This window comes from Nipponia nippon, unplaced genomic scaffold (assembly GCF_047370975.1).
Source record: "Nipponia nippon isolate SJK-2023a ecotype South Korea unplaced genomic scaffold, ASM4737097v1 scaffold_2, whole genome shotgun sequence".
In the NCBI taxonomy this organism is placed as follows: domain Eukaryota; kingdom Metazoa; phylum Chordata; class Aves; order Pelecaniformes; family Threskiornithidae; genus Nipponia; species Nipponia nippon.
Genome location: NW_028262336.1, coordinates 99305104 through 99326422, shown reverse-complemented (window position 1 = coordinate 99326422; position 21319 = coordinate 99305104). Strand labels below are relative to the sequence as shown.

The 21319-nt window shown below is 41.2% G+C and overlaps 1 protein-coding gene across 2 annotated transcripts; it reads right to left on the bottom strand.

Annotated features, from left to right (window-relative positions):
* Positions 1-2461: 2461 nt before the first annotated feature.
* On the bottom strand, positions 2462-21310 carry GPALPP1 (GPALPP motifs containing 1). Of its 2 annotated transcripts, none has more exons than XM_087757183.1 (8): positions 21154-21310; positions 14693-14837; positions 13544-13642; positions 9421-9529; positions 5958-6092; positions 5562-5726; positions 5045-5143; positions 2462-2791 (listed from the first exon to the last, which is right to left on the bottom strand). In XM_087757183.1, exons 1-8 carry the CDS (start codon positions 21236-21238, stop codon positions 2573-2575), a joined length of 1056 nt encoding a protein of 351 aa, XP_087613309.1. In that variant the 5' UTR covers positions 21239-21310; the 3' UTR covers positions 2462-2572. The 2 variants fall into 2 exon arrangements, with proteins under 2 accessions (XP_087613309.1, XP_087613310.1); XM_087757184.1 differs by having other exon boundaries at positions 14693-14831; positions 21154-21279.
* Between the last annotated feature and the right edge of the window lie 9 nt (positions 21311-21319).

The window sequence follows — 21319 nt, the reverse complement described above, 5'->3', positions numbered from 1 at the left end:
TTTCTGTGAAATAAATTCTGGTTTTTCAAATGAGATTCTGAAAAAATCACCCACTAACATTTCTGCAGAAATGCTTTACAGCTTGTCCAAATTGTAGAGGACAGCTCATCTTTTCCCACAAAAGCTTACAGAGCTTGTAATTTACTGAGTTACTGGTTGTCCTAATGACTGTTGAAGGGAATGGTTTGGCATCGGTAAGAGGAGATTAGTTTGTGTATTAATGCAATTCAGAATTTCACTCAATTTACACAAAGTAATGAAAAGCTTCATTTGAACTCTCAACAATTCCGCCTTCCCCCTATCTCAAGTTCCTAACACGGATTTCATCAAGTCTTCAAGAGGCTGCTTTGGAGCAGGGAAAAAAAAAGATCAAGCAGATGAGAGGAAACACGTTCCCAATTCACGCCAAGGCTTCGCTGATTAGAACCGCGCGTCCCAGGTAGGGAGGTGTAACGCACCGCCGCCCGCCCGCGCTCCCGTTACAACAGGTCTCCTCTTGAGCGACGCCGTGGAGCCTCCGCTCAAATGCATCCTCGGAGAGGACGGGAGACCGCCGCGGGGCCGGAGGGGCAGCGAGCAAACAGCAGGGATACAGCTGGATGGCAAGGTCTGGCCATCGGCGACATCTGGGGACTGGTCCTCAGTTTGGAGGAGATGGAGGGACCAAGGAACAAAAAAATGAAAATGAAGTGCGTAACAACTACATTTTAATACAAGCAGCCCTCCTCGCTGCTACAGACTTGCTGGAATGAGTGAGGACAGCACGACGTGCTCGTGAGATCAGCTCTTTCAGCATAAGGCAACACCCGATAATAAATCGATTTCTCGAGGCAGTAGGGTTTCCAAAAAGCGGGCACAAGGATCATTTTTTGTCAACCATGAAGATTTAGCTAGTCACATGATGGTCACCCCGTCACTGCTTTAGTTGCCTAAAAAAACCCCAAATGCTCCTAATGCTGCCTTCCCAATTAATCCATCTACATTTGCTGCATTGCTAGAGAGATGTTATTTAACCCCCAGCTGCAGAGGAGCTGCCCAAAAAGGGGAAGGAGACACCTCAGAAGGCAGAGACCTAGCGAGGCCTTGCTTGCTGAGGCAAAAAAGCACGAGGTGTTAAGAGAAGTCCGTTTTAGGGGAGGAAAAATAAACTGCCCTTGTTTAAACTCTTCTCTTGCCTCAAAACAAAAAGGCTCAGAAACTCAAAACTGATTAAAGAAAAACCAAACACAAGACAAATCCAGTCCCTCTTCCACCTGAAGGTAGCAGATTTTTTGGATGACAAAATAAATTGTTTATTTTTAAAAAAAAAAAAAAAAAAGCAGCATCTAACTGTATCATATGTAAGCATTCATTTGCGACACTGAAAATTCTCCAAGACTTCTCAGCACGTGGAGGCCGTGCCTTGGGCTCACGCACACGTGCAGCAAAAGAAGCCCAAGTTTTTAGACGCTTGTTTCGGGGGCTTGTAGGGTCCCTGCTCCGTTAACACGAGCCAACCCAGACACCGTCTGTCACAGCAGCGTTTTTTCAAACTAGTGAACGCCACGGTATTTAATACGCAAAACGTGTCACATTTCCAAACAAGTTGCCAGCGTCTTATGCATAAAATTATTTTCATATATAGATACTTTCAGTAACTCCTCAAAAAGGATCCCAAACGTTAGAGAAAAAGGATGAAAGTACAAGTCTAATTTTAAGTAACATAACTCTCCCTTCAGCCGCTCCACGCACACACAGAAGAGCTAAAGAACTCTAAGCATGGATGCAGATTTTTTTTAAATGTCAGATTTATTTCCTTTTTGATACCAAAGAGCTGTTCTGCAAATTAACTGACAAAATAAGCTTTATTTTGGTTTGATTTTCAAATTGTATTTGCTTAAAAAAAGATGGATTTTCTGATGATAAGCCCTACAAATTGAAACTTCAATTAGATTTTCTTTTCTTGTATACTACCATTTTATAATTATATCTACAAATCTTGCGGTTTTATTACTTCTGCTACCACTCTTCTATAGCTCTTCCTGCTATAGTACAGAAATCATACTGCATACATATAAACCCGTATTTATGTACAGACACAGAATCATAGAAATAAAAGCACTGGGCGGACATAACATCTGCCATTTAGTTTGTACTCCCCAGCAGGAACTCCAGTCAAGCAATCGCCTGCCCACCAGCCTGAAGGGGATTTTTCCATGGCCTTCAGGTCAGGCTCAGCAAGAATATCTTAAGCATGGGGCAGGAGAAAGGGGGAAACTGCCAACTCCATTGCAAGATCAAATCTATAACTCCTTAAAATAATACCTATTTTAAGAAATTATTTTTATGCTAACAAAAAAAAAAATCTCAATGTTTTAAAGTAGCAAATTTACATTATCTTTTTTATACCAGGACTTTCCTTTACCAGTTTAGTTTTAGGACAGATAATCCTCCCTAACAGAGTATATACAGACAAGGAAAAATAGTTAAACATCAGAATATTTATTTTGCATACAAATATTTACAGAAAAACACTTAAAAAATTAAGTATTCAAAGTTTGGCTTCACTTCAAAAAAGCTTCATGCTTTTATGTTATAAAAACATATTGCTTTTACTGTGCTCAAATTTAGTATTCAGATCTCTGGATTTTCTTATAAGAGCTTTCTTTTGCGCTTCGTCAAATCGATTGACTTTGAGATCCTGGTCTCGGTCAAATGGCCTTCTTTCTTGAGGTTTGTTCTTTTCTTCAGATGCTTTGCTCTTTAGCTTTTTCTGATGTATGTCCATGAGAGATTCTGACCTCTTTGACTCCTGAAAAAATGGGAAGAAGGAAGAGGAAATAAAGTGTTACAGAATATCAACAACATACAGAAAATCCAAATGGAAAGATTGGAACTAGGGAGCCTAAAGATTCCAGAAAAAGATGTCTTAGTAACTGGAAAACAGAATGATAAATTTAGCATACATAGAAGAGAAAGTGCATGTACTCTTGTCTACGCTGAATAAGATACTAATAATTTAAAGATACCCACAATGTTGCTGAATCCCCGCAGACAGTGGAGATAAATTATAAAAAGAATGCAAAAGAAATATAAAAGTTGCTCTGTCGTTATTAGCAGAGACAAACGAAGACAATGTGTCAAGAGAAATATCTCAAAGTACAGGCCCCGTTTCTTACACACTTCCCCATAGCACCTGGTTTTGGTCACTGCTGGGGCAGGAACAAGCTAGAGACCCTGTCGATCTTACTCTCATGCACTGTTGTGTTTTTAATGTGTGCTCTTAACTCTTCAGTATTTGAATCATCTGTTGCAAGCCCACAGGACAAAGTCACAGGTTGGAGCTACAGCATGTGTTTTGCGAGGTCAAGGACTTCAGTTGCGTTTATTAATACAACATAAAACTTCTGCTGATTTCACACAAGAGCAGGATTAGTTCTCACAAGACTTTACTCAGGTAAAGCGTATTTATGTATCCCTAAGTAGTCAATTTCTCAGACTCTCAAATCGTTACAAACCAGCCAAAAGATCAATCCAAACTCATTCTCTCATCAGAAAGAGCAAAAGATGAGCAGCTCTGTTTTCTCATGTCTAGGAACACGAGATCTTTATTCCAAAGGTTCATTTCCCTTCACTCCCTGTGCAAACACTTACTTCATCACACATACAAATAATAATTCATATATGACATAAGAAATGATTCTCATGGAAAACAGAAAATGGACAATACCTATTCACAGTGTAACTGCATCAGTGTTAACAGAATTGCACCAGAGAACGTATATGGCATCAGCGCTAAAAGAGTTAACTGCAAGAAACTATTTTAAGGATTAAAGCTCCTGTTCTATGAAAGTATCCTTGATAAAGGTCAGTGGAGAAAGAAATAGGAAAGAATAGAGGAAAAAACTTCAAAAGAAAAAAAAAAACAACACACAACCACCTAAAAATCAGAAAAGAGCTGATTTAAAAAAGAAAGAAAAAAAACCAACCCAAAACCAACCCAACCCAAGAAACATTGCTCTTAAACAAGATGCCTTCTTCAATTTTTTTTTGAGAGAACTCCATTAACCTTAGAAACAGTAAATGAAAACAGTAAAGGTAAAAATGTTTTATTCTGGCAATGGTACAGAGCAAAACCCATAGTTCTACATGACAATTATTCTACTATATTCATAATGACAGTAAAACCAGAGAATACAGAAGAAATTTAAGACAGTATGCTAATAGCTCTGGATTTGCAAGCCTCAAAGTCAAGAGGGACGTGTGATTTAATGAACTACAAATAAATTATTAAAAGTGACAGTTAAACTTCAATCATGTAACATAAGCCAAGGCTGCAATTCTCAAGTTAATTATACTCCCAAGAGACCAGAGTGCCTTCCATAAGACTTTGGACCATAAATCAGGGGAAAACTGGAACGAACAGCAGTAAGGCAGGCAACAGTCCCTATACTCTGGTGGACAGGGCTGGCAGACAGAAAAGTGAGAGGGAATTTGACATGGAGTTCCGATCTCTAGTAATCAACATCTGTCTGTGAAAATTATCTGCTTCTGCAGAGATTGAGGAAAACTTCATGTAATAATGCTGTTGCAATGAGCAGTTAATGTAATTAATTACAGTGTAATTAATGCTTAGCCCATCACACTTCTTTTGGGTTAACGGATATTTTGTCCTAAAAGTTAAACCTTTACTACTGTTTTATTCTTGGGATGTTGGTAATTCCATCAAGCAAGCTAATATTTGAATTAAGGTTGTCTACTCCCAGCAACCGTGTCCTGATGTGAGGATGATTTAAGGAGAAAACCACCTAAAACCGAGACAATATACACGAACGCCAATTCCGTCACACTGTTTTCAGCAGCAGCTTGAGGACCCAATCCTGCTCTTGTTGAAGTCAATGGCAAATGTTCTACTGACTTAAACAGCGGTAGGTTTGGGCACTAAAAGGGAAGGCTGCAGTGGCATCACCATGGAAACCAGCAGCACTAGAAATGAGAACCAGAAGAAAAGAGTGAAGAATTAAAGGAAATGCAGGAAGAGGAAGTATTTTGCTATTACACTTACATTGTACGAAGTCACTTGCTCAACAAGTCTCTTGTCTCTCCCAGATAATACAATTTCTTCATTATCCTTACTGGTTGACTTTTTTGCCTCTTCTCTTTCCTGATGAGTAGAAGCAAATCACACGCTATAGTAATCAGAATGTCTGAAGTAAAAAGCAAGGAAATCTATATTTACTTTAATTAAATCTGAAGGGTAGAGGCCACGATAGAGGCCACCAGATATTTTTCTCAGCTTGATAAAAGAAGAAACTGGACACACTGTAATTGGAAATTCAATGAGCTGATACAAAGTACCTGACTACTGCAGAAGGAAGAGGGAATAAATGAATACCAATGTTACTTAAAATTGTTATTTCCTTGCCTTTACCTTTAAGCCTGAATTAATAAGTTTTAATAACAAAGAAAAATCTGGAAAAAAAAATTGCATTGAACACCTCAGGGTATCTTTACTTTGTTTTCACAGAATATCAACAACATACATACTGCCTGCAGGTGTATGCGAATGAATAAATGCTCACCTTGGCTTTTCTCTCTCTGTCAGCTGGGGTATCTGTCCAAATAGATCTATCGCCTGATTTGTCATCAGCTCTTCTCTTGAATGTTCTTGGGCCAAATCCAAAGCTTTTCAATTCAGGTGGAAGCTCTGTCATCCATGATTCCCTGGTAACTTGCTTGGGTTCATCCTTTACAAAAGAAACAGGGGGCAGGGGGGAAGAGTAAAAAAAAGCATAATCAAAAATCACTGTCTGAATCTCTTAGCTTCCAGCAGAAATCATGGATTTTTCTTTGTCTTAACAATGGCAAACACTTAGCATCCGATGCAGAACTGCAACTGGGTTCACACAGAAATGGGCAAAGAAAAACACAAACACACTCCAGCAACAAAATATTGGAAGTTAAGAAACACAACTTACGCTGTCTGCTGAAGTAAGTTTTTCCTTCATTCTCTGAGCTCTGCGTTCAAATTCTTTAGTCACATCAGACTCCACTGGTCCTTTGGCAGGCATGGGGCCTATGATATTGTCGTCTTCCTCACTACTATCCGTTACCTTCCAAAAATAAAACATTCTGTCAATCATAGTGCTAAGACCATCAAGAAACACTTTAGCTTCATAGGATTAGAATGATTTTGTCTAGAAGAGCATATAAACCTAACACAATGCATCTACCAGTCAGACAACAAAAACCTGGATTAAAACTCCAGATTAGACCTGTTTTAGCACTTTAACGTGGATACTTAGTCTCCGCATTTCCAAAAGCACCATCTCTTGTCTGAGGCAAAACCGCTCGTAAACACGGTGGCAATACACAAAGTCCTGCTACTTTACATTGCTCTGCACGCAGCCATGTAGCCTCTGTGGCCATAGGTAAATTTGAAACACACAAGCATACATCTTTGATGCTCTGGGCTTTACCATCACTAGCAACATTTGGATGCATCTCTAATAAGGATCGTAATTTCACACTGCAAGGAGAACTGTCTCGAGCTCAGATTCTGTAAGGATGCTAGAAAGATTAACAGGCAAGCTAGGGTACAGTGGCACGCATGGTACCACAGCCCTAGATGTACAGTATCTGCCAGTCTAATCTCTTGGTTCTGCCATTCCCTTCTTTGATCCCTTCTGACATGGCATTCTAAGCAATTATTTGGAGAACGGCTCAAAAAACTAAGTTTGAAAGGGACCAGATGTTAATAAGAATCTTTGTGGATGCCAGGGGTTGTACAGAAAGCTCACAGGTTAAAACAGTACAGATGTGGATGGAGGCAGAACTGGACAGAAAATGGCAATGCCACAGTGCCCTGGAAGCAAAGCTAAGGTGCCCAATATTTACAAAAGTACAGAAGATTTAGCTACGGCCTGAATGTGGGTGATAAAGCAATGGGAGTAGGATGACGAGAAGGCTGTGTACTCAGGAAGCACAGAGCATTAGTTGAGAATACAAGGTGGTGGCAAAGAATTTTCAAACGAAGGATGAAGACGGTGCGGGGGGGAACGGCTTGTTTTTGTCATGCAAATCTTTGGTTACCAGGTGGACATCCTAGAACGAAGATATGACACCATCGGAAATGATAAGGGCTCAAGAGCAATGAGCAGTAGAAAAACAGTATCAGGAGCCTTCTATGTAAAATAAGATGCCTGAGGCAGAGGTGACCCAACAGAGAATACAAGAATGGAGTACAAAACCTCAGTAGAAAAATCACCTAATGGGAGCATGGGGAACGGAGGACGAGTGAAAGCAGGAGGAGAGCAGGAAAGGTATCCTGCCACACTGAGTTCAAGCCTAATACTTCAGGCTGCTCATAGCTGGCATCCCACTGCTGTAGAGGGATTTGGGCTAAGACAGCAGGTGTGAAATAAGCCACTCTACTCCTATGTCTGCCCTCTGCTACAGAAACTGGCGCGCTTTAATGACACTGCTCCAAGCTAGCCAAGCCAGTTGGCCCTGTCTGCCTTTAGGAGTCAGCAAAGGTATGAACAGCAGGGACGGCAATCTTCAGGTAGCAGGAGACACAGCTACATATGGCTGTGGATCACAAGGTGCAAGAAGAGGCTCAGCAAATTTAATGGCTGTATGACCAGTTGCATGAAACGGATCTGAAAGACTGAGGAAGGTGAGAAATAGCTGGTCATTTATAAACACCATCAACACAAGGTGGCAACACCAATTTCTCTTGTTATTTTTCTCAAAAACATTCACATAGTCAAGCTTTCACTAATTATCTACCACTGTAAAATTGCTTCAACTTTTAGAGAATGGGGTGACTGCATTCTCTCTCTCTCTCTTCTTTTAAAGAAGGAGCTGGTGGGGAAGAGGAATAACCATCTTGAGAAACCAAGGTAGTAAAACACTTCCCTCTCTCTGTGTACAAACGAATAAAATACACAAAGATATAAGATTTTAATAATAAATTGTATTCTAAAGTAGTTGAGGATGAAAGACAAATTCCATGCTGAGTTTTAATTGAAGAAGTGTCTCATTTCCTTTCTCATTAGTCTTAAGTTCAATGCACTCCATTACCACCTGCCTCAAATGAGATGAAATTAAACAAACATTAAAAAGTACTGCTTTCAAGTTTGAAGGGGATATCAATATAAAGTGAAGAGTCAGCATGGAATAAGTTGCTTCTAAAGATGTACTAGAATACAAAATAATTAAATAAATTAAAACAAAATAAACAAAAAAATTACTCATCATATTCAAAGGTAAAAAAAAGATAGAGTGTTATTAGGAAGAGAAAAAAAAATAAAATAAGCTAAGTTCTGTAATAGCTGTAACAAAGCTGATGCTAGGAGATCTATTTAGGAGAAAAGAGACTTTTTTGTTTGTATAATATATAAGCAGACCAGTTTTGACATCCCTGCCTCAAGAGATTTGTCATTATGATAAATTGCTTAATCGTTATTTGGAGTTATAAGACTATGAGTATCTTAAAAATGTCAGACAATCATTCTTCATGAAGGATTATGACAACACTCGCTGAAGGAGGCTGGAGAATGATATACTTCGCAACTACTAATCAGAAAAGTGATGTTCCAGAGCAGCCTTTGCCTCATTCCTTCCTAGCATGTCTAGCATGTCCCATAGTGTCTGGGAGTTAAACTTAAAAATCTAATATTTTAGAAATAAACAGAATGACTGTTAATTCTCACAAGGAAATAATATTTAGTTTATCATAGCATGAGAGAGATTCGATTTCCTAAACAGTGGTATCCAGCACCATTTTTGATGTCTTAGGGTATCCTGCCTGGCTTCAGAGGTGCTGCTCAAGAAGGATGCATACTCCCTATCTGCCAGCCCGCTGCAGACAATCCAGATCCCTCAGAATGGTACTTGAGGACCTTGACTGCATTCTTTTGGATGAACTTATTTAACGCATCCACTAATAAACATTTTTAAGGAGGTGAAGATATGTGAAATATTCAGTTGTTTTGCTCCCCCATCAGCAAAGGAGTCAACGCTTGAATTATAGGTAAATATTTTCATTCTAACAGGTTGCATTACTTCTTTAATGTCTTGAAAAATTTGAACTTTGCCAAGATGTTCACTTGTCAAGGACGTCACACCAAAAGAAAGAATGGAGAACCATTAGGAAGAATTACCGTGACTACAGTTTAGGATGCTTGGATCTCTTGAGTTCAGTGAGTGCATCAGCCGTCTAACAGCAAAATCACAACAAACCAGACCAGCCTTTTTCTTTTTTAAGGCTTATTTATGCTTCAGTATTTGACTCAGGCAAAAATATGCCAGACACTTTCTGGTCTAAAATTAAACTGTCATGCTGAAAGGTATGTCTAGTAGACTTTTTCCGGCTCCTACTTGTTTAAGCATTTCAGATAGCTTGTACTAAAACAAAAGGCTTCTGTTTTCACAAACCTGGGTACAGAATTCTGATGAAACAGACGGTCCTATGGAACATCTGCTACTCCCAGTGTCCTGTGAAGGTCTCCTAAAGCCAGGCGGTAATGCAGGACCTATAATGGGCCTTGAGGGGAAAAAAGCAAAGAAAATCTTTGTTTTCAGTTGGGGGGGGGGGAAGGAAGTAACGTAACCAACACGGAGAGTACATTAAGTGACAGCCTTCCACTGTTTGGTGCAGGAAAAAAAATAGATTAAGACAAAAATAAAAATCAAATGTTGATGAGAAGTGTGATTCTCCTTCCTCCCAATGCCAAGTGTGCCCCCTATGTGCACACCATAGAAATAACTGAGTAAGAAGAGCTGCTCCATTTGCCAGGTGGATCTCTGCAGATAGCTGCAAGGCAAGAAAACCGGGAAAGTTGCAGCACATAGTCAAGGAAATCCACTTTTTTCTTCCCTAGCTTCCTTCATCAGATTCAAGAACAGTGAAAGGAGGGGGGTCAAGTATATGCTACTCTTTCTCTAGCAACAAAGCCAATTTTGTTCATTCTTGCCTTGCAGCACCGTTTAACTGTCCTTCAATAAACAGAATCAGTAAACTGCTCTGATTTTAAGTTTATTTTCCCTTGGAGTGGGGATGAGAGAAGAAAAGTTTTGTGATCCCAGGTAACTTCACTGATTGTTTTTACACAGCAGCTCTGCAAGCAGTATAATTCAATTGCCTCCAGGAACACAGAAAGGTGAGAATCTCTTTTCAATGGTGTAAACAGTTCAAAGTGTACTACAAACTGTGCTTGCAGTATTGAAAAGACTTTTGTTTATGAGTTCCTCTTAATAATCCACCATCATATTCTTTAAAGCTAATAAAAGCTAATTAAAAACCCAAACAATTATCACCTGAAGAAATATCCAAGTGACAGTATCCTCACAATGTATCAGCAGAGACTTTGTTTATTATGATCTTCAGTTTCTGAGCTTTAGGGCTATCAAACGTAACACAACATGAATTGAATTATGCTAATTATGGTCTTCTACTGAATCCCACATAATCTAATCAGTACAGCCCTGCTGTAGTGATATTATTGTCAGGATTTGAAGAGGGGAAATAAAAAGCAGAAAGTCCTGCCAGAAAGCCAACCACAGACAGACAGACACAAGCAATAAATGTGAGCTCAGGCCAGGACAAGGGCACTGGTGAGGTTTCAAACCCAGTAAGAGGTCTGGGTTAAATTTGAAGTTCCACCCCCACCTAGCTGCAGCAAAAAAGAAACAGCTTTTATCTTCCTCTGTTCCTTTCTGACTGCTTTCTTGTTAAGACCATATTTTAAATTCCCAATATAATTTAAAGAGATTGAATTTAAACCTATAGAGATATGGCCAAAATAATCTTTTATTTTAGTATACAAGTACCTTTATTTTGCATGGAGAGACAGTTAAACCAAACTATAAAAAAAGCTTTCTACTAAAATATATAAGAACATCTATGTTGTGGGCTGTATCTGCGCAACTTGTGAAAAAGAGCAGATCTCAAATACTCTGCCTTGCTTCTGTCACAGCTCAAAGGCTCTTCCAAGGAACAGAAAAATGGTTCCCATATCCATCCCTCCCACGCTTTCCATTTCTATGCTTTTTTTTTCCCCCCACATGAATAACCCTGTTACTCAGGTCTTTCCTCAGCAGCACACAGCCAATGTGGTTCTTCACAGTTTCCTGGAATGTCCAAAGGCTCTCTGAACAGGTGAAGTGAATCTAAATAAAACTCTGTTAAATACTTTTTGCTGCTGCTGGCAACTTTGGTACCTACCTATACACGTTCAAAAATACACCCCAAACTTACCATGAATTAAGATTTCATTTAAGGAATATTAGACTTCATATATGGCAAAGAACACTTTCCTGTTGTCGGACTTGGAGTCCATGTTTCAAGATGGGCATTTCAGCATTCTTCTGAAGTACAACATCCATTTTTTTAAGATAACCTTCGCTCTTTACCTTGATGCGTGAATACTTCAGAAATACTTATGAGTGCTGCACTTCTGTCTAACATTGATAAACAGCAATATCCTTTCCAAAGCTGAAGGAAATCTGTTCATATACATATATTTTATACTGGGATGATTCAAACAATTTTTAACAAGCTGCAAATTGCCACATGAGCTGCTCCTAATCATGAGTACGTTGCTTTGACAAGTCTGGAAAAGATGTAACAGAACAAAAGCTTTCCGAAAAGAACGTGTATGTCACACAGTGCTAATAAACAGTATGTCCATACATTGAAACAAACAGCCTGCATTTGTTTCAGTTATTCATGGCAAGATCGTCAGCTGGCAATCTGCTCAACGCTAGGGGCAATGCAGCGGGTAGACAGTTAACAGCATTGTGTCTACACCCTGCACAGCTTACGCGCCTCAATGTGTCAGCACGACCAGACTGCCAGGTGTACGGGGGTGGAAGATAGACAAGGCTCTTCCCGCACATCGCACCTTTCCCACCTATTCAGGGAATCAGGCTGGGTGCAAAACAGCTCTGCTCAATCTGCTTTCTCAGTGTGTGCTAGGAGCAGTTGTATGGTGAACTAGGAAAAAAAAAACAAAAAAAACCAAAACCCAACAAACCTAGCAAGTGCCTTTTACTGCTTTAATCTCTCATACTCACAGACACAGAGCAGACTCTTGCCCTCTGAATGTAAATGCAAGCTATCCAGCATTTTGGAAATAAATTGCTAAGTAGAAATAAAAGCTGGGTGAACATACAAACGACTAAGATTATATGATGGCTGACCACCTGTGTTACTGCTCTTCTCTCTAACCTTCAAACTACAAGTTGCCTCTTTTCTTCCTCTTTTCCTTTGCACACCTTGACGTAACATTTTAGCACAGGAGTATTCATGTCAAAAATCAAGAAAGCAAGAAGGCTACCTCTGCTGATATTAAAAGCTACAAGCATTTATTTGCTTTACTACAGACCACATTATTTTTAGGGACTTCATAACTTTTATAATTAAAATAACACATGGTGCTTAAGAAATGCAAGAAAAAGAAAAAATATTAGTTACTCTTGGGACCATCAAAACACCAAACAAGCCGATTGAGCATGATACCCCCAATTACAAAAGAGTTTGTCCATTACAGCAAAGTGTAAGCAAACAAAGAGGATACTTCCAAATAACCTATATTCTTGTTTTCCTAACTGCTGCCAAGTATCATAAAAATTTAACCAAATTAAAAAAAAATTTCAACTTTGGAATTTCCTTTGAGATGGTATACTACATACACAGCTCGACAACAAATTGAGTCACTTCCCTAAAACTGAAAACTCATACCTGACAGGTAGGTATTGATTTATTTTATCTACCAGCTCCTTGTTGCTCTGACGAAGATAATAGTGATCAAGGGACTCTCTTGTACCTTTCATCAATAAGCGACCTCTTGGAAGTACCCTTCTCACTATGGATTACCATTTACGATTATAGAAGGAAGTGCACAGATTGATGTAAAGACTAGAAGGCTGTGAGACAAGGTTAAGTTCTGCATAGAAAATCCATAAATAGTTTTTTTTGGGGAAGTATTTTATAATTGTGTGCAATCAAATGGAAAGCTTCCTGATGGAGGCTATAAATAATGTTTATTTACTTCGACCTGACAGCTTGCTTTCTAGAAACCTACACTGTTCAGATTAGTTTTCTACCTGGAGACACATAAAAAGTAATCCTTGGGGCATTAGCAAACAACAATTCCAATAATCTGCATTGTATTGCACCACACAAAAGCTAACTGCCCGACTCCCTCACAGCCCAGAATGAACTACAGAACTATAGGTCCTTGTACCTGTCATTTGTTTTTTCTGCACTGATCTGAGACCTATTATAAGAAATGGAAGAAGTTGGACATTCAAAATATAACTCAGACAATTCACATTTTTTTCTTTTTCTCTCCAACCTTCCAACCAGGACTAGGAGGGCTGTCTGTTCTGTTTCAAGGGAATGCTGTTCCTGTTCTCAGAATGTGGAGGAAGCAATTCTAATCATCTGAATCTGAAGTGCACAACTGAAGTGTTCTGTAACAGTGCCACAAAATATTTTATCTAAAATAATTGTGTTTTAAGGAAAAGAGTCTGAATATAATCCCTTTTTAACTACCTCTCTGGAGAATCATCCTGTTTTTTAAATCCAGGAGGAAGAGCAGGCCCAAAAAAGCCATCATCATCATCATCGTCTTCCCCAATCCTTTTTGGCTTTCTGCAAATACAAAGACTTCACTTAATAATTACCTTGACATGCACAGAAATTATCTACATTTTAAAAAGGAAAAAAAATACATAAAATCATTTCAGACAGTCTTATGTACTAAATATCCTGCTGTTACCAAGGAAACAGTGCAAAAGGATCCAAAATAATTTGAAGCAATTAAAAAATTGGGAGCATAAGCTTCAGCCGAAAAACGCTCTGACATTTAAAAAAACATGAAGAATGTTTTTGCTGTAGAAAGAAGAGTAGCATAAAGTTGAAATACCATTTTCTAGTCACAAAGTAATCTTGAATTCAGCACACTTCTTTCTCCATTTTTATACACTGCCTGCATTTTGACTAGTACTTTTCCCACTTCAATTCTAATGAACTGAAAAACTGTTGAATAAGACAACAAGAAAAAAGTGAGCAATAATTAACACTCATTAAGATGGTATAATGCCCTTCAAGTCCCTTACACAAGGCCTAGCACAAGTTCTTAACACAGCAATTGTGAGTAATCAACCCCATTAAATGAGAGAGTGTGCAGACTCCTGTTATTTGCTAAACAATTCGTGTTTTGTTGTTTGTTTGTTTTTTTTTTTTTTCATTCGAGTTGACTTAATTGAACGCATAAATTCATGCCCATAATGATGCCAAAAACCATGGCCAGGTTCTTGTGACCTCTCAATGAGAGGTAGTATACCAGAAACAGGGCAAAACTCAAGTAACAAATACCTACATACATGATAATTGGTGTCTGTCCTTAGTATAAACAAGCAAAACATTAAGGATTGTATTATTTTAATGGCAGAATTAAAATAAAACATGTAAATACAGAGATCTGATGGCCCTAAATAACTTAATTTCACCGCAGGGTGTCAAACAGGTCAGCTGAACATTCTTCACCACAAAGAACATGCAGAACATGTCATCAAGTTTTACACAGGCACAGGGTTTACCTTTTCATTTATATAATCCTGTCCCTGTCTCATAATTTATGCAGACACATTTCATTTGCAATAAAATGTAAATATGCAAATAACCTAAGAACATACTCACTTGGGTGCTGGATCTCCTTCTGTCTCCTCTTCAGAATCTCTGTTTGCACCTCTGGGTAGAGGAAGAGATTCTGAGTCATCATCACTGTCAGGAGTTTCCGAGCTACAGCAGCTTTTATAGCCTGGAGGCAGTGCTGGTCCTGCAACTGAACATCCAGCATTATTTGGGATACTGACTAAACATTTCAAATAAGTATGATTCATCTTGGTATTCCCAAAACACATACCTACCTGGAATTAAGTTTATTCAATCATTGCTCTGTCTACAATTTAGAGAAGGTATCTAAACAAACTTCTAGAAGTTACTTTTTTCAGCACCATATTTCAATGAACAACACCCCCCTCCCAAACTAAATTAGTACGTTATTAATCCATTACTATATGAGTGTCTTCTGGAACAGGATTAGAAAGCCCTGTTCCATCTAACAACTGATTTGCAATGCATATGCTATAAACTGGTATATTTAAAAGAAACTACCACCTTAATAAACCATTTGAAGCTTACTAGTGAAGAATCACATCATTTGTACATACACAGAATGGGAGATCATAGATTAGCGGAATGTAATTGCCAGCCAGCTTTAGGAATGGTTTAAAGATTAAGGTTATTCCTAGTTCAGCTAAGTGTGAACAGCAGGCCCAGACTTAAGCACTCTGCTGAAAAAGGGATGCTGTAGGCATTCAGACTTCAAAGAATCATTGCTGTCAGAAGGCTGGGGCAGCGGATGGAGCTCTCATGCTCCAGTCCCTTCACCCTCTGGAGTAACGAAGAGGGCGGGATATCCCAGCAAAGGAAAAATTCAGACACTAACGCTGCTAACAGGCCTGAGCTGTTTCTGGCACCATCCCCACCAGCAGGCACTGTTCTTTATAGACTTATTTGGACATAGTACACTGGGTCCAGAAGTAGCTTAGCCACTGATCCTAACAGCAAATGCCCCCCAAAAGAGGCACAATACAGATACCCTCACAGGCTCAATCATCACAGAACCAGCTGCAGTAAGCAAAGACCAGCAATGGTCCCAAGATAAGAGCCCTTCCCAGATCCAGGGCAGCACATGCAGGACCAGCACCAGTTTACACACACAGCACAAAGAGCCCTCCGATATAATGGAGATTTGATCCTACTGATGATTTAGCATCCTGAAACACAGACACCATTCCTCCTTTTAATACTTCAAGCATTGAGTCCAAGACTGACAGGACAGCAAGACGTTTTAGTGGGGAAAATACACTGTTAGCTTTATGAATAGTTAAGGGTTAGATGAAAAGATGAGGTGCTATAAAACCACATAAATGAAGGGTACCAGGAAATTACTTCTCCAGCTAAAGAACTACGACTTTTTGATCGTGCAAAATAAAACCTGATACAGATTATGGTTCTATTGTTAGCTGACAAAAGCTAGGCAGAAATTGAGTCCTTCAAGTCAGCTCCATAAAGCTTTTACTTGTCTTCAGCACAAGACACAGAACAAGGACAGTCTACTAGTTACAAAGCATCCGGACAGATCTGCCACTTGTTTTGTTTTCTGTTTTAATGGGAAAGACTTTAACCAGGACATACAAATCCATTTCAGCCCTAAGAAGAAAAAACCCACAACACCCCAGCCTATAAAGGTAAAGTGCCTATAAAGGTAAAGTAAGTTTAAGATGAGAGGGAACCAACAGATGAATGATAAACAGGAATAAAGACTGCTATTGAGAAGTCTCCCATTTTGGTATAAGAAACACCGCTGGATAAAAAGCACTTTAAAAGCAGACAAAACCCGCACAACAGTTTTCTCCAGCCACCTGGTGCCCTGATATCATGAAAGCAGAGCTTCATTTGCTCTTAATGCAGACAGGTAAGAGAAAGGACTTGGAGTGAAAGGAGCAAACTGAGATGCAGTTTGATGAGTCCGATACTGCAGAGAGAAATTGGGATCAGCTTTGTGAGCTGGAAAGAACCAGTAAAACCAAAACTCTGTAAAGGAGGAGACTGGTCCCACTGACAGGTTGGTGAACATCAGGGCTAACATACATGCTTTCTATCCCAATTCCTCTCCGTTATGCCAGCACAACTGTTTGCGTGGGCTATGCAATAAACTGGATCAGGGAACTTAACAGGCCTAAAAATAACACTGCAAAACTCAGCACTCCCCTGAAAAGAACTGTGTGTTCGTGGAACCGCAGCCTAAGCAGGACAACCAGAAACAAAATAGAGACAGAGACTGGTTCATGAAGGGAAAATGGCATTTAAAGCCTTGGGAATAAAAAGTCACTGGACATGGTAAAAGAAGTGGGGGAGAAAGAGACTTGGGAGCATGAGGATTAAAAGTTAATATGGTCACAGTACTGACTGAGACGAATAATCAGCACAGGCGAGGATACAGCTATGGATCGGGGTGGGAAGCCACGAGAAAGAGTAGAGAGGAAGGAATGGGAATTGCTAAGCATAGATTCTGGGAGCAAAGAAAGGAAAGGGTAGAGAGGGAGCCCAAGATCTAATGAGAAGTCTGTGAACAAAATTCCCTGAAAGCCATGGAAATGTGGAAAGATACAGATCAAGGGAGGAACACAGGAGAGCTCAAGAGTGTCAGGAAACTAAAACCAATGACGTGAGGAAGAGAAATGGATGTAGCAACGGTAAGGCAACAGCAAAGCGAGGAAGTAACCAGAACTCAGAACTATTCAGAGCAGGACAGGGGGATATGAAAGTGTGAGAAGAAAATTTTGGGGATGGAGAGAAGAGAAACAGAGCCAAGGATACGTCTCAGGTCAGACAAAAGCACGTGTTTCACAGCTGCTAGAAGTGGCCATCCTGCTATTGTTGCTCTGACTTGCCCTCTCCATGGAACTGGCTCTGGTGCCTATCTGCCTGAAAATTAAGTCAATTCAATTCAGAAACCAAATGAAAAACTACTTTTTGTTTTGGTTTTCCTGGGTTAATTTCTGCTGCATTTGGCGATTCTAAGCAATCTACCATGCCATCAGACAGGCACTGGGAACCTCTCAAGGACAGACAGGAGTAGGGCCTTTCACCTTCAGCAACAGTGACAGATCCACTCAGACATACCACGTTAACACATCTGTGCTTTGTTAAATGTGGCCTCAATGCTGAAATAGAGGGAAAAAAAAACAACAAAAAAAACCCCTTCTGCATCTCTGGTTATTTTTAGCCATTCCCTAGCATTTCTCTCCTACTGGTACAGGGACAGCACAGAGGCAGGGACAGACGGGCCAAAGGAAGTATGATTCTTCCAGCAGGAGCACATTCAGGCCAGCTTCAAAGAATCATCATGAGATGAAGAATGGGGAGATGAGTATGTCCCATGGGCTGGACAGTGACAAGCTGAAGAAGGAAAGGTAAAGGATTTTTACCAGGGATGAGCTTTTGAGCCTGTCCAACTACCATTTGCTCCCACTCTGGTTCTGATTAAGGGTCGCAGGGTTTGAGTAGCGTCAGTTCTCTGATGTCAATGGACATTGGTATCTCCTGGCAAAGTCCATTTTGGCTTCCCCTGTGCTGACTTAACAGGCAGAGCAGCAACTGGCACTTTACCTTAGTTACTCCCTTATCTTCTGAGGCAGGGATGCACAAGGAAACGAACAACAAAGCTTTTAACTTTGCCCACGTTTCACAATGCGAAACACCATGTTAACATCAATGTGATTACACAACCTACAATTACTACATCTTCAGTTTTTCTTAATTAAAAAAAAAAAAAGGCAAGAATTTGCATGCTAAAAGTTACAGCTATTAACAGAGCTGTTATGTCAGGGGTTGGAACTAGATGATCTTTAAAGGTCCCTTCCAACCCAAACCATTCTGTGATTCTATGTTAACCATATAAAGGTGAAAGAAATGCAAATTTAAGAATGGATCAGCAGACATTTATTTTGTTCACTACATCTAGTATGGCAATGTCATATCGCTGATGGAAGACAAATGCTTACCTAGCAGCCTAGAGGGCCAACTGTGTCCTGGGGTGCATCAAACCCAGTATAAACAGCCAGTCAAAAGCAGCGATTATCCCACTGTATTCAGCATTGGTGCAGCCTCACCTTGAATACTGTATGCAGTTCTGGGCCCCACAATTTAAGAAGGATGCGAAGATCCTTGAATGCGTCCAGAGGAGGGCAACAAAGCTGGTGAAAGGGCTGGAAAGAATGTCCTATGAGGAGCGGCTAAGGACTTCGGGCTTATCTGGCTTGGAGAAAAGGAGGCTGAGGGGCGATCTCATTGCCCTCTACAGCTGCCTGAGGAGGGGAAGCGGAGAGGGAGGTGCTGAGCTCTTCTCCCTGGTATCCAGTAAAAGGATGCATGGGAATGGCTCAAAGCTGCGCCAGGGGAGGTTTAGACTGGACATTAGGAAACATTTCTTTACCGAGAGGGCGGTCACACACTGGAACAGGCTTCCTAGAGAGGTGGTTGAAGTCCCAAGCCTGTCAGTGTTTAAGAGGCATGTGGACAACGCCCTTAACAACATGCGTTAACTTTTGGTCAACCTTGAACTGCTCAGGCAGTTGGACTAGATGACTGTCCCTTCCAACTGTCTATTCTATTGTCTTATATTATAGTTCTGAATGAAAACTTTTTGACAGAATTCTCAGAACGGCTGCTTAAAGTCCTACTTTGTTGCTGTTGGGAGGCGGAAACTATGAAAGTAGAATAAAAAAACCGAAGTGTTCTTAAAGAAAAGCAAAGAGCAGCTCAAATGTCAGCGAGACCACAAGGAAAGAAAACATATCAGAAAAGCTGTTCAGCTTTAAAAGGCAAAGTACCTCTTCAAATAGCTAGAACACACAAGGAAATAGTTACAGAACAACTTCTAGGCCCATTCTGTCTCAAGACCCAGCAAGCTTTACAGCGCAGAAGATGCTTGTGGCAGCCCCACCACACCATTTTGCCACTCAGAACCTCCAGGTGCAGGGCTCCAGCTGGAGCTGTACTTCTGCACAACAAAGCACGTCATGCCGAAGTTCGTGCTCTCTCTTCCACCTCTGCACTGCAGCAGTATGCCTCGGGTTGAGCAGGTACACTTAGTTGTTTTAAGTCAGGAAAAGTTTATAAAAGTTATAAAAACAAATAAACAACCCCCCCAATAGTTGTTTTTTGGTGGGTTTTGGGTTTTTTTTTTAAAAAGCAAATAAATGCCTTCATCCATTTCACACAGAAATCCCCAAGCATATCTGCCAGTGTAACTGTACTAATATGGAGTTGATGTACACTGGGACAAAAAGTGGACAAACTAGGCTGAATAACCTAGACTAGATACTGCCAAAACACTTGGTATCACAAAACCACAGCCTAACGGTAAGTTGAACTTATTTTGTTCAGTGGATTCATACACAATATAGATACTTGCAATGTGTACCAGTATGTTGACAGAGAGCAAATAAGCCATTGACACAGACATGAATAGGAAAGGCTGTATGAGCTCAAACAAGCGTGTAGTCAGGACTTCAGTACAAAGCCAAGCTACGGACCCGGAGCCTGGCGTTGCTATGGTGTCAGCTAAGGCAGCAGCTTTGCTCTCTCTTCTTATTGCTCCCTCTTCTGGATTAAAAAATGAGAAGAGCAGAGGAGCACAGCAAACCTTTTCCAGTGAAGCTGCTTTGTTTGGAATAACCGAATGATCACTGAAACACAGCCAGAAATGGAATATATGCACTAGTGACCTGAACCTGGATTACGGACAGACAGCATTAACACTCAAACTGCTACTTCTAGAGATATCGATAGAGAACACGAAAGAGTTTAAGTAGGGGAAACTGAGCTCCACAGCAGAAGAGCCAGCCTGGCAGCCAGCTGGCCTGAGAGATCCCGCTTCTGAGGCGACCGCTCTGCTCCCGACACGAGGGACCCTGGGAGCTGAGGCACCGCCGGTCCGTTCTGCATCCCGAGGAAAGCTGACTGAAAAACGACAGTTTCGTCAAGTGTTGTGGTCTGACAAGGGAAAGCATGCTGCAAGGACCTAACCACCCCCTTTCTTTTTAACTCCACACTCGGAGCTGCTAAAGAACACAGGCCTAAAAGCACATAGGGGACTCGAGCCGGAAAATAAACCAATCAATGCAGTACTTTTTCAAAACAAGTTGTACACCGTTTCATACCCGTAGTATCCCACCACGTGAGATTATTATTTTTTTTTTTTTTCCCTGAAGAAGTCGCTACCAGCACCCCCCGCGAAGCTTACCTTCATCGCGGCGCCACACTGGCGCAGCCCGAGCCGCGAAACGCCCGCTGCGGCCCCGCGTTACGCCCACCCGCGGGGCGGCCGCGCTCCTCTACCACAGCACCCGCACGCACCGAGGGGGGCCGCGCTCCTCCCCCGCCGCCGAGCCCTGGCGGAACACGGGGGACACCCCCTCCCCTCCCCTCCCCGCCCCACCCCGCCCCAGCGGGGCGCTGCCACGCGTGTTCGGGTGCTCCGCGGCGGGCGGGCAGCCGCCCCCGGCCCGGGGCCCCTCGCGCCTCACCCTGGCTGAAGTCCTCGTCCGGGTCCGCCTCGGCGCAGCGCGGGAAGCCGGGCGGCAGCGCGGGGCCGATCAGCTCGCGGGCCATGGCGGGGGGCGGGGCGGGGCGGGGCGGGGCGGGGCGGCGCAGCGCGCGTGCGCCCCGCCTTCGGCTCGGAGCCCCTTCCCC

Bases quoted from the DNA above. Each gene is read 5' to 3' on its own strand.
- GPALPP1 (XM_087757183.1), bottom strand. From the start codon at position 21,238: ATGGCCCGCGAGCTGATCGGCCCCGCGCTGCCGCCCGGCTTCCCGCGC. The intron at 13,643-14,692 runs GTGAGTATGTTC...TTGTATTTGCAG, and splicing joins GAAGGAGATCCAGCACCCAA to AAAGCCAAAAAGGATTGGGG. The intron at 9,530-13,543 runs GTAGTTAAAAAG...TTTCCCCTCAAG, and splicing joins CAGGATGATTCTCCAGAGAG to GCCCATTATAGGTCCTGCAT.